Here is a 13892-nt window from a genome sequence, read left to right on the forward strand (position 1 = left end):
AGCCCTGATTGGCTCTATTCATCTCCGCTGTCAGGGTAACGCAGGCAGGGAAGCAGCGTCAGCGGCGGTCTCCTGATCGTGTTCCTTCTCCAACCCTAACCCTAACACACACTGCACCTGGAGAGATACCGTACAGGAGAGATACTGTACAGGAGAGATACTGTACCTGGAGAGATACTGTGCCTGGAGAGATACAGTACAGGAGATACAGTACAGGAGAGATACTGTACCTGGAGAGATACTGTACCTGGAGAGATACAGTACAGGAGAGATACTGTACCTGGAGAGATACTGCACCTGGAGAGATACTGTACCTGGAGAGATACAGTACAGGAGAGATACAGTACAGGAGAGATACTGTACCTGGAGAGATTCTGTACCTGGAGAGATACAGTACTTCCATCCATTCTACAGGCATTCACATAGCTGAGGCGGCCATGTTTGATATTTCAGCGTTCATTACATGCGATAAATAAAATGAATCTATTTTTGTGGCACGCTCAAACCGCAAAATGAAGTCTTTTGATCGCGGGCGACGAAAGCAATAAATGAGATGTTTGATGTCTGAGCTCTATCCAGAATGTTCCGGTCCCCTTGCAGTATAGGGGGGGGGGGGGGGTCTGCAGTGACCCGGACAAACCAGACTGATCCCAGAAGCGTCACTTGTTTTTATGAATGATGAATCATCTACGGATGGAAAAAAAGATGATGGGGGGTAGAGGGGGGGGTCGGTACCGAGCAGCCAGAGTAGAGAGGGCTATCGGACAATTGAGGTCCACCACAAAGAAAATGGCAGCTTGTGTGTGTGTGCGTGCGTGCGAGTATGTGTACACTCAAATAAGGCTAATTTAGGTCATTTTCATGATTTTGTAAAAACTCTCTATAATTTGACCCAGAGTGCTGGCGAAGGAACACCATTTTTATACTCCATTGTTTTACGAGGGCGAGAGAGAAGAGAGGCCACGTTCTAGAAGAGAAGAGAGGCCACGTTCTAGAAGAGAACAGAGAGGCCACGTTCTAGAAGAGGGAAGAAGGCAGAGAGCAGCAGAGTTCTTCCTGTATGTGGGGGGCTTTGGGGAGAACGGAGGCTATAGGTGACCGAACTGATGAATTCCTTCTCAGCCTCTTCAACAAGGCGTGCGTCCACCTCTGATTCCGCCCCCCCGAACAACCACAGACTCCCCCACCGTTGAGAGACAGTCGATAGACGCTTGCATTTGACCTGAATGTACTGTATAGAACGCACCGCACTCCCATATCACAACGCGCGCGCGCACACACACACACACACACACACACACACACACACACACACACTACACTTCGCATAGTTACTGTATGTGTATATGCAATGACTGCACTACTTTTTGTACATTGTTCGTTTTCATAGCTTATCCTTTTTTGCACTTCCTCTCTGCACTGTCCTGTCTCTGCCCTGTACCCTGTCCAATGCACTTCCTCTCTGCACTGTCCTGTCTCTGCCCTGTACCCTGTCCAATGCACTTCCTCTCTGCACTGTCCTGTCTCTGCCCTGTACCCTGTCCAATGCACTTCCTCTCTGCACTGTCCCGTCTCTGCCCTGTACCCTGTCCAATGCACTTCCTCTCTGCACTGTCCTGTCTCTGCCCTGTACCCTGTCCAATGCACTTCCTCTCTGCACTGTCCTGTCTCTGCCCTGTACCCTGTCCAATGCACTTCCTCTCTGCACTGTCCTGTCTCTGCCCTGTACCCTGTCCAATGCACTTCCTCTCTGCACTGTCCTGTCTCTGCCCTGTACCCTGTCCAATGCACTTCCTCTCTGCACTGTCCTGTCTCTGCCCTGTACCCTGTCCAATGCACTTCCTCTCTGCACTGTCCTGTCTCTGCCCTGTACCCTGTCCAATGCCGTCTCCATGTTAGACACCAGCACCACGACCGAAAGTAAATTCCTAGCATGTTGAAAAACTGCACGGCAATAAACGAATCCTGATCCTGATTCTTTACCCTGTAGACACCAGAACCAAACTCGGGTCTAAATGTCGCATACTGTTTCCCATACAATTCGCAGCGTTAGCGGCAGGCGACTGGGTCTAAACCGGGTCTAAACCATGAATGAGACGTCCTGCAGATGTTGTCCAGGGGACGTGGGTCTGACTGGGCGAAGGTCTCTCCACAGGGGGAGAGAGACCAGACTTGAGAGTTTACGCTGAGGGGAGACAGGGAGAGGTGGTGGGGGGTAGATAGAGAGAGAGAGAGAGAGAGAGAGAGACAGAGAGAGAGAGACACAGACAGAGAGAGGGGGGGTGGAGAGAAAGAGAGAGAGAAGGACAGAGATACAGACAGAGAGAGAGATACAGGGGGGGTGGAGAGAGAGAGAGATATGGAAAGAGAGTGAGAGAGAGAAAGAGGGAGAGAGAGAGAGAGAAAGAGGGAGAGAGAGAGAGAGAAAGAGGGAGAGAGAGAGAGAGAGAGAGAGAGAGAGAGAGAGAGAGAGAGGGGCTGCAGCTATGGAGCTGAGATGAGCTGCAGTGGAGTTGCTCGCTGCCTAGTGGGGTTTTCTTTGTGTTTAAGTGGATCCAGATGCAGACAGCGAAGCTAGCTAGCTAGCAAGCTAACAGCACCCCACTCCTGGCTGACCGTCGAGGGGAGATGGCTCGGGGAGCTCTGCCTCGCCACCACCAGGGACAGGACAGTGAAAACAACCCCTGGCACAGTCATGAACGGAAAAACACGTTAGAGTCCCGATCCTAGGCGCCATCCGTCAGTCTGAAACGGTGTTGAACTCTACAGACACAGACTATTGTGCCTCCTGACCGACGCACGGCTAACGTCTGTAAAATGAAAAACGCCAACCGCAGACGTACGTTCGAATTCAAACTAAAACCCTACGCAAATAAACGAAAAAACGCTCTTTTGGAAGTTCTGGTAGGCGAAACCGAGCCTTCGGCTGGTCCGGCATTCTGTGGAGGGGACAGAGGGGTTTGGGTGGAATCAACAGGCCGTGACCGGGTGGAATTTTTATCACGAGACGGAATTTGCATCGGAGGTAACAGGTTCTCCCTGTGAAAACAGCAGCTGTGTGTCCGTTAGCCGCGGGGCAGCAGAGGCCCGTCGTCAAAGAGACTGAGGGGTGGCAGGGAGGGCTCCAGCGCCGCATTCCTGCCCCCGTGTGTGTGTGTGTGTGTACGTGTGTGTGTGTGTGTGTGAGGAAGAGCACTGAGAGAGCTATGGGGTGAGAGTGTGGGTGAGTGGGAGGGGGGAGTAAAGCTTCGTGTCAGTTTGGGTTGATCCCGCCTCTAAAATCCTCTCTCCCCTTCTCTCTCTGTGATGAGCGTGTGTGTGTGTGTGTGTGTGTGTGTGTGTCTTAGCCAGGCCCAGGGTTCTGTTGTTGTTCTAGCAGCCCTCCAGAGCGCTGCTGGTTATGAAGCACGGCCGTGATGAAACACGCTACTCTGAGCACATTTCCACCCCCCCCCCCCCCCCCCGCCAACAACCCCCCCCCCCCCCACCCCGCACACCCACACACACGCCCCAAAACACCCGCCACTCCCTCCAACCTCACCCCCCATCCCCCCCTACCCACCAATCATATTTAGTCTTGCACTCAAAACATTGATTGACAGGTGCCATTGAAGCCCAGCTTTGACCTGTAAGTGCACAGTCATGACAACCAGGCAGTATTTAGAATAGCAAGAGAGGCCCCGCCCCTAGAGGTGGAGTTTTGGTGTTCAATCAGACTTGCCCTTAGGCTAGGTAAAAAATTAAAAAAAAGACTATTTGCACCCTTCGCTGGGCAGCAACAAGTGCGTGGGCGACAGGGCTAATATTTGCGCGTGGGTCTGCGTATTTTCTGGTGTCTCCGGTCGGTTCGCCCACCTGACCCGTTCTGACCAACCTTTCAACGTTCTCCTTTCCTCGCCTCAAAAACAACAGCAATGGCCGACATGCATCTCTCTCCCTCCCTCCCACCAATCACAGCCTGCGCTGTGCAAACACACGTCTCATAGCGCCCCTGAGATGAGAACAGACGGCCTGACGGTGTCTGTCTTTATACAGGACAACAATGTGTCTATCTTTATACAGGACAGCAATGTGTCTGTCTTTATACAGGACAACAATGTGTCTGTCTTTATACAGGACAACAATGTGTCTATCTTTATACAGGACAGCAATGTGTCTGTCTTTATACAGGACAACAATGTGTCTGTCTTTATACGGGACAACAATGTGTCTGTCTTTATACAGGACAACAATGTGTCCGTCTTTATACGGGACAACAATGTGTCTTTATACAGGAAAACAATGTGTCTGTCTTTATACGGGACAACAATGTGTCTTTATACAGGACAACAATGTGTCTGTCTTTACACAGGACAACAATGTGTCTGTCTTTATACGGGACAACAATGTGTCTGTCTTTATACAGGACAATAATGTGTCTGTCTTTATACAGGACAACAATGTGTGTCTTTATACGGGACAACAATGTGTCTGTCTTTATACGGGACAACAATGTGTCTGCCATGTCCGGGGGGTGAAAGAGAGAGAGAGAACGCCGAAGTGAGAGACAAAGAGAATGAGCAGGAGAGAGAGCGAGAGAGAGAGGGAGGGAGAGAGTGAGAGAGGGAGGGAGGGAGGGAGGGGGGGAGAGAGAGTGAGAGAAAGAATGAGTGAGAAAGAGAAAGAGAGAGAGAAAGAGCGAGAGAGGGAGGTAGAGGGAGAAAGAGAAGGAGGTAGAGAGAGAGAGACGGAGGGAGAGGGAGGTAGAGAGAGAGAGAGGGAGGGAGGGAGAAAGAGAGGGAGGGAGAGAGAGAGAGGGAGGGAGGGAAGGGGGGATTGCACCAGTTATTTGAGAGAGGAATGCACAAGAGGTCACATTCCTCACTCCACTGCTGTGGCTTGCCCTGTGTTCATCTCTCCCTCTCTCTCCCTCTCTCTCTCCCTCCCTCTCTCTCTCTCTCTCTCCTCTCTCTCTGCAAAATAGACAATATTACTCAAGGATCAACACACACACAGAAAAGTGTGAAGAGGAGGAGGGTTCTACATAGGTAAACTCGTCTGTTATTGAGCTCGGGGACATGGCTCAGATGTCACACGGCACACAGAGCTTTGAGCCAAAGAGGAAGTTGGAAACGCATCATCATGAACACGTCTCGTTATGTATCGCTTCACATGCATCATTCCACCAACATGGAGCGGCCGCATCACCTGCGAATTCAGGTCTATGGTCTAATAATCCCAAACCGTTACTGGTCCTCAAGTCCCCTACATCAAAGGATAGGGCCAGGCGGAGATGAGACACGCCTCACCTCCGGAAACAGCAACACAACTTCCTGTCATCTGTAGGGTGGTGTGGAGCAGGACACTACCACACGGGGGGGGGGGGGGGGGGGGGGGGGGGGGGTAATAGAGTGTTGGGCCGGCCCCACCCCGCCCCCTGGAGAGAGGACGTAGAGAAGACCCAGCCAGCCCCCTTTTGGTCCACACACACACAACACACACACACACACACGCACGCACACACGCACACACACACACCGGTACACCTGCTTTAGCTAGTCATCAGCTGGCCTGGGACTAAAGTGTCTTTGCTGACAACTCTTTTCCAGGTGGTCAAAACCTTGATGAGAGGGGAAAAACACGCTGAGTCATCGCTGTTGTCCCCCCACAGGGACGAATGCCACAGACAATGTGCGCGCGTGTGTGTGTGTGTGTGTGTGCGCGCGTCAAGACACCAGCCCCAGAGAGGGGTATTCCAAAATTGCAGTAAACAGATGACATGATGAGCGCTGAACTCAACGGTGAGCTGACTAGCGGAGGAGAGGGATGTCTAGCAGACTCCAGCTGTCATCAGCAGGACTTCCCCTGACTTGGCCTGATGCAGAGGGGCACATTGTCCCGGGGAAGGCGGCTGGGAGATGGAGGATAATGGAATGGCTGTCTGCCTGGGCCTGGCCCGTTAGCCCATCTTGTGTTGAACCTAAACTGCATGAGAATGATGATGAACAAGGGCACAGCATGCACGACACGCACACACGCACACGCAAACATGTGCGCACGCACGCACACACACACTGGGGCTGAACCATTCAGAGAAAATATCAAATTTTTCCGACAGATATTTAGATTTTGATTCGACTTGCGGTATAATTTTACGTCAGGCTTCAGTTCAATATTCACCGTGTAAAGGATTTAAACCGTGCTGGAGCTGCTGGTCACAGATAAAAAGTATAATTGTTTTGTAGGGCTGCTCCCTGAAGGTCGACGAGTTGAATCATCAGTCGTAGACCCTTAAGTCGAGTGAGATTCGAGCAGTGCAAATTCGAGTGCAAGTCGAGCAGTCGTTTTTTCACTCCACTGTCAAGATGCGCTGGTGGGCTAAGATCACTCACCTACCTTGATTAATGTGATTACAGGACAGGCCAATCATTCGTTTTAGACCAAGGCTTTTACTGTAGCTGTTTGTTGTGCAGTAAAAGGAGACTTAAGACTGATATAGCGGAGGAAAGAAGGCAGGATACCACTCTCCCCTCAGCTGTGCTAGCCTAGCCTACTGTGCGCCAGCAATCACCTGCATTTCCCAAACGGAATATCACAACACAAAACTGCTTTCCTAGATCAATCTTCTTGTATTAATAACCAAGACATCCACTGGAAAAAATACATTTTCCCATAGACAGATTGAGCTCTAACGTCCGCGAAAATGCTTCAGTGACGGGCAAAACATTTCCTGGTGGACTGCTGCCCAACGCATGAGCCTATTCACGCAAGCTTTGAAATGCGCAGTTGAGGAGACTACCGTCAGATCGCCCAACCCTAATGTAAAGTAGGCCATGGGAAACACTGCATAAAAACATGGGGGCATCTGAAGTAGATGGACAATGTGGGCTAGAGATGATTCATGTTTAACAGCACCAGGCAACTTGTCTTTTATTGTGCTGCCTGCGAGTTTGAGAGTTTTGACAGCTGTCCTGACTCCCGCGGTCTCCCCTCAGCCTAACGTTAGACATATGGGGGAAAAAAGGAGGAACAAGTCGTCGAATCTCTGTTTTGAATAGACAAATCTGAATCGACTCACAAAATTCAGAGTCGGGGACAGCCCTATTGTTTTGTGTGACCTTTATTTTGAAATTCCTTGGCAGAAAGCTACCGGACATGAGTTTCATAATTCACACTGCAGAAGAGCAACCTAATATTAAACCACAAAAATATCCAAACTACAGCTTCAGACATTTTGTCAATGAGTGATTAGCAGCGGTAGCTTTGGATATATTTGGGATGTATGAAAAAGCACTTGCAGAGTGCCAAGAAGAAATCTGTCAGAGAAAAGTGCACAACCACAAAGGAAGTTGGACATTCTTAACTTTATTAAAGTTATTCAACACGAGATCAAGCTACATCAGATTCGGATTCAGATTCAGACAACTTTATTGATCTCACGTGGGGCAATTCATTTGTAGCTTGCTCGAGTAACAAAAACATTTGAACAACAACAACAATATTCGAACAGGTTCTACATTTATACTCTCATCTGCTGTGGTTAAGTCACCATTTCATGTTCCGAATTGAATTGACTGATTATTCTCTATAACATTTAGCTTGTAGCAAGCATCCAAGTGTACTTGTATGTCAAGCAAGCTAGCCAGCTAGAGGAGACTGTGTAGTTTTGGACATCACATTCGGCAGCGTCTCTTTTCAAGGCCGTGATGTGCACAGCGACATCTGTGCGAGGCCGATCTCCGGCTTCGTAGCTCGAACACGGAGGTCGTAGGTCGGAGATGGCGCGTTCTCCACTTAAATCGCAGCCTTTGTGATTTGCTAATTGCCTCGTTTCAAATCGCGATTTCGATTTGAAACCAATTAATCGTTCAGCCCTAGCACACACCCGCACCCACACACACACCCACACCCACACAGAGTGTGAGGTCTCCAGAGCCACATGGTGGAGACTTGACCAGACCCGAGACCAGCCACCAGGGGCCTAACAGCTGGCTGGGGCGAGCGGCACGCCTACGAGTCTTACCAGTAGGCGCCTTACTACCCCCCCCTACCCCAAAATAGCCCCCAACCCACCCCCCGCCAACCTCCACAGCTCCCCCAATGTCTTGAGGACCCACAGGGATCACAGGGGAGCTTTGGTGTCTAGACTGCACAGATTCCACAAGTTCCAGCCAAAAGAGAGAGAGAGAGACTGACGAAGAGAGACGGGGAGGGAGAGAGAGAGACAGAGAAAGTGAAAGAGAGAGACAGAGAAAGTGAGAGAGCATGTGAAAAAGAGAGAGAAATCATGTGAAAAAGAGAGAGAGAGAGAGAGAGAGAGAGAACAGTGGTTGAGACCATATGCAGCTGCTGCTGTGTGAGCACTGATCCTTGGCATTGGACACCAGGAAGTGGGGATGATGTCACAAAATGCCTACTTTGGAGGGGGTCGGAGTAACCAATCATATAGGCCGCGTGGAGGCCGGGACCAGTCCTATAGGTCGTGTGGAGACAGGGTGAAGTCATATAGGCCATATGGAGACAGGGTGAAGTGCGTGGAACATCAAAAATGGGATAATACACTATGGGAGCTACTGGTGGTGACCCACAGAAATGACTACCCATGACCATGAATCTCCACTGCTTTTCATCCCAGGACACCACTTGACCTATGTTATACTTACACCTGTGTGAAAAGGCAACTTCAAAAAGATATAACTTGTTAATCATGGCCTGGAGGAATACTCGATTCTGATTGGCTGGAGGGGTGTGCATTACTTCTCGACAATGCACGACTAGAGCATCATAACAGATCAAAATGAATGCGTTTGTTTCACCGTCTCAGCGTTACAAAGTAAGCCTTTTAATTTTGGCTCTATGACTGAAAATTACAGTTTATTAAGTTACTATATTTTTTAGGCGAGATGGTAATCATGTAAATTCACAATACATGGTTAGTTTATCAAAATAATGGCCGACTGTAAATATGATTTTCTCTGAGTTCACTGGCTCTGTGTCTAGTGGGTCCACAACCAGGTGCACTCCAGCCACCATGAATTTTCACTTCTGAAGCACATATAGTTATTCTATGAGTATGTATGCAGTATTTTTCTTTTGGTGATTAGCGATCCTGTCTTTGCAATTCAACTCGCAATGAATGTGCTTCAAGTCCTCACAGAATCAGAGTCAAGTCCTCACAGAATCAGAGTCAAGTCCTCACAGAATCAGAGTCAAGTCCTCACAGAATCAGAGTCAAGTCCTCACAGAATCAAGTCCTCACGGAATCAGAATCAAGTCCTCACGGACCAAGCAGTCAAGTCCTCACAGAATCAGAATCAAGTCACAATCACAATCAAGTCCTCACAGAATGAGAATCAAGTCCTCACAAAATCAGAGTCAAATCCTCACAGAATCAAGTCCTCACAGACCAAGCAGTCAAGCCCTCACAGAATCAGAATCAAGTCCTCACGGACCAAGTCCCCCCCTTTACAGATGGGAAACAGGGAGGAGGAAATGTTTGTGTTCCAGAGACATCATTCACATGTGTAACTAGGATAACTCCTTAAATCTGACTTGAGACTGCATCGTGTGCTCCCCTCTCCAACCTCTAACCTGTATCCCCCCTGTAGAGCGGCCATGTTGCATCAGGCAGCCCTCACCTTGAAGACCAGGAAACAGGAAATGTCCCCCCCCCCCCCCCCCCCAGGTGGCTGCAGTTTAAAGCCAAGCATGCAGTGCATCATTGAACACTACCAACAAGTAGCATCGGCACCAGGGGCCAACATCAGCAGAAAAGCCCGGAGCGTCGACTCCTTTAAAAGGAGGAACCGGAATGACTTCCTCTTTCTCTCTGCCCGGCAACCTCCAACCCCAGACCTCTCTCCCCACTTGCCCCCTTCCTGCTGCGGCCATGTTCCCCAGGAAAACCAGAGGAAGGAAAACAGAGCATCTCTCCGTCTAGATACATTTACACAGCACTTCCGCTTCCTGTAGCGCGCTAATAAAACAAGCGACTCGGTGGTCATAAGGCCCCATAATGACACTGCCCAGGACAGGAAACACACCAGCCGATGTGGAACACACTGCGATGATCACGGGTTAAAGGACAAATCGCATTTAATGACGTTTCAACAAACTGGTGAATATTTTCGGCCAAGTGAGGATGGCCGATTAACTAACCCACCGAAAGCAATCTCTCCTTATTGCAGTTTTATGCTGCCAAATCTTTCCTAAAAATACCCCCAGCTGTTGTACATGTCTACTCTAACGGGTGGTAGGTTGCCCGGTGGGGGTTAGAGCATCTGAAATCGGGCCAGGGAACTTGACAAGTGATTTCCCATCAATCAACCTACCGTTGTGCCCTTGGGCAAGGCACTTAAGCACCAACACTAGCTCCTAATTAATTGTAAGTCGTTTTGGATAAAAGCATCTGCTAAATGACTAAAATGTAAAATGTGAATGTCGGCAAAAGCCACAACCTTATGCACAACCTCAGGCTAAAACCATGGAGTTAGTAAACAAATCTTCCAAGTCATTGATTACTTCAGCCCGGAGCTAGGCCCATGAGTCAGGGATTGGGAAACGCACTCTTCAGAATCTACCCTTGCGGTACCGGAACGCAGGCCAGCAGCGAGGGCACATGCACACTGCACAGTACACAGAGGTGCAGACTAGGGGGAGGCAGACAGGTTTTTGCTTGCCCTCCACCGCCAGCCTCTCTCCCTGCCTCTCTCTCTCTCTCCCTCTCCCTCCCTCTCTCTCTCTCTCCCTCCCTCTCTCTCTCTCCCTCCCTCTCTCTCTCTGGCTGCGTGCAGAGGCCTGAACCTGCCTGGCGCGCTAGTCTCTGCGCGCGGGCTAGCGTGAGAGCCGGCGAGGGTACGAGCTAAGCTGGCGCGCGCTCCTCACGAACAACAACATGGACGTGAGCGAGCGCTGCCGACACGGCCCTCCTCCTCCTCCACGCGCTGCGTGACTCAGACCCCCGGCTCGTAGCCCGCCCGACTCATCGCAGGGGGAGGGGGGGGGGGGGGACACAACAATAACAATCCTACCACTGACCCCTCACCAGATCCCCTCTGTTTACTGGCAGTACCTAGTCTTCTGTTTTTTTGGCCAGGCCTATTTCACCCCCCCCTCTCTCTCTCTCTCTCTCTCTGTTGCGCAAGAGTAGTCACTGGGATGCATGTATACCAAGATGATGATCACTGTATTAAAGAGACATTCTGTATAAAATCCTCCCAGACCTTCGTTCGAATGACATCTGACAGCCACACTGAGCCAAAAGTCACAGATTTGGGATTTTTTTTACACAGTACCCCCGTCGATCGAATATTACATGTTTGATGTAGGCCAGGGCCCCATCTGATTCTGATTCCATAGGCCTCTACACCCCCCTTCTCAGATGTGCAACATCTTCAACGCCTCGACTAAGCTCTGTGTTTATCCAGAGGCAGTCCAAGCGCCCGCGCTGATGATGACTGAATGAGTACTTACTCAGTGGCTAAGCGCAGCAGAGGGAAATGACTCAACACGTTTGGGATTTACGATACAGAGATCATCACCTAATGTGGCCACACGATGTAGCCACAGACATCCAACACCCCGAACACACAAAGCCATAAACCAACGTGTATAGAGCTGGGCAAAGGTAAGCACTATGCAGAGACAAGCGTGGCGTGGACACCTGCGACAGGTGGACTTGCGAAGAGTTGATCTGCTCTTACCGTGCACAGCGAAGACGTTGCAGTGGTGGGCGCCATGCCGCGACGACTCCCTCTTCACGCCCTTGATGAAGGGCAGCGCTGGCAGACTGGGTCTCCTCTGGTCGCCGACGAACTTCCCCGGCTGCTGCCCCATAAGGGCAGGGGGCCAGGCCGCGGCCCGGTGTCTCCAAGCCGGGCTCGACCGCCGTCCGGGGGGTGGGCAGAGGCCGGAGAACGGGGGGGCCCCTTCCTCTCAGCCAGCTGCCGTTCTGGGGTGGCCAAGACTTGGTAGGGGCGATGCTCACTCCGGCATCCCACAGCCAATAACAAGCTGAAGTCTTTAGATGGAGACCGTCCGTGTGATGGTGAACAGGCCTGGGGGGTCCTCTCTCTGGTATACCTCTCTATATCACGCATTAATGGCACTGGTTAGCGTTGGGATTCAAAAGGGAGGTGTGGTCACATTGGAAAACGACCCAACGCAGAAACATTCATGACAACCATCGGCTTAGGACTGTGTTGTTTTCAAGTTGGCTGAATGGCTTTGGCAAGATACATACACCTTTGGGTACCACGTATGATATACGCCAGCACTGTGTTGCTTGGACATGGTCATCTTACAGGTAACATGAGGTCAAACAACTGAAGCAGTCAGCTATAGGCCTACGTTACACTCCAGGTGGTCCCAAAACATCTCCATAGACACTTCTGCTACCACCTGCATAGCCAGATATAAACGACACTTGAGCGTTTGACTATCCAACTTCAAAGTAGCAAAATATCTTTTTAGGTTACTTTCATTATGTGCCTTTCAACTTGGTTTTCAGGCCCAGGCAATGAGTCTTTGACAGCCTGTGTCTTTCGACATAACGCTGTCACACCTCTACAGACGCAGCTGGGCCTACGCCTACATCTTCACATCCATCCTGTTTCATCTTACAACTCACAATACTACCCGAAATACCTTAAACCCGAGCTATGAAAAGTAAGGCGAGGACGTTCTGAATAATCCAAGCCTTTTAATCCTACGTATCCATGGTTAAGATGTGTTTCTGAATCACTTAACTAAACTATCCTGAGAATCTTAGCTTGTATGCAAAGCTAGCTACCATTGGCAAGTGAACATCTAACGTTAGTAAGCTAACTTAAGCCGCAATAGTTTCAACACGCCCTGAAGTTAAATCATACTCTCAGCAGCTAGCAATTGGGAAGCAAGAGAGGTCGTGCAAAGTTTGCTGGAATGCTAACGATGGAGCTAGCCTCTTTAGCTTGCTAGTAGGGAAATCAGCTAACGTTATCTGCTGGTATGCACTGCGAGACACTTGAAATGCCCATCGGTACAGTCAACAGTTGGCTCGCGCTACCTTGCTTCCAACGAATCCAGTGTTCAACTTCAAACTGTGTACTTTTCACCAGGAACATAGAAAGCACTGGTACAATTTCAACCCAGCCCTCGGTATTCTCTCTTTCAAACTTCCGTGTCCACTCTTTCGTCCCTCGGAGTCTTTCCCGTGGACCCGGACCCAGGCACTTTAACCGAGGCGCAAACTCCAGCTTTCTCGGGACCGCCTGTGGCAGTGGGTTGTCAGGTCGTTTTCACAAAATTCCTTCTAAACATATGGAATTTGCAGACACCTTTTTACTATCGACTTGGTTTCCGCACTTATTTATTGCTCTCTCGTAGAATTATGAGCAATAAACTTCGGTCGAATAGTCTTCGCTGAGGCCGCCATATTTCCGTACGCAAGGTGGTTTACTAAAATATGGGGGTGGGGACACGTTGGACGTCAGAGCGTGCGTGCGTGCGTGGGTTGGTGCCTTCATGGGGCCCTCGAGCAATTTACTACAGGGTCCCATTTATTCTGCCCCCACTCCTATTGTGAAGAGTGTGATGACACATCACATACTGGGAAATGAATCGCATATACCAGGCACCAACCATATCGTCAAATGCCCACCCCCTGGACAACAGAAAGGGAATGGTAGAAAAGTATCAAATAGTTTATATATATATTTTTAAAAAATAATCATATATTTATAGAAACCTTTGAAAACGTACTATTTACTTATTCCATAAATTGCTTCTTCCATTCCATGCACAAATATGAATAGTCAGGTGATGGTAGATCCCTGCGCATCCAGTGTTGTCAAAGGGAGAATGATATGAGAGCTTTAAGTGCAGATGCTTTTATCCAAAACAACTTCCAAGTACATACTGTGAATAAGTTGAGT

The 13892-nt window shown here is 49.7% G+C and overlaps 1 protein-coding gene across 1 annotated transcript in view; it reads right to left on the reverse strand.

Annotated features, from left to right (window-relative positions):
* The window catches only part of abl1 (c-abl oncogene 1, non-receptor tyrosine kinase), a 45162-nt gene extending 32505 nt beyond the window's left edge, over window positions 1-12657 (reverse strand). Inside the window, 1 exon segment of the mRNA XM_084442236.1 lies at window positions 11682-12657. Coding sequence (XP_084298362.1) covers window positions 11682-11814 — 133 coding nt within the window. The 5' untranslated portion in view covers window positions 11815-12657.
* Between the last annotated feature and the right edge of the window lie 1235 nt (window positions 12658-13892).

Source organism: Borostomias antarcticus (assembly GCF_949987555.1).
Source record: "Borostomias antarcticus genome assembly, chromosome: 8".
Classification (NCBI taxonomy): domain Eukaryota; kingdom Metazoa; phylum Chordata; class Actinopteri; order Stomiiformes; family Stomiidae; genus Borostomias; species Borostomias antarcticus.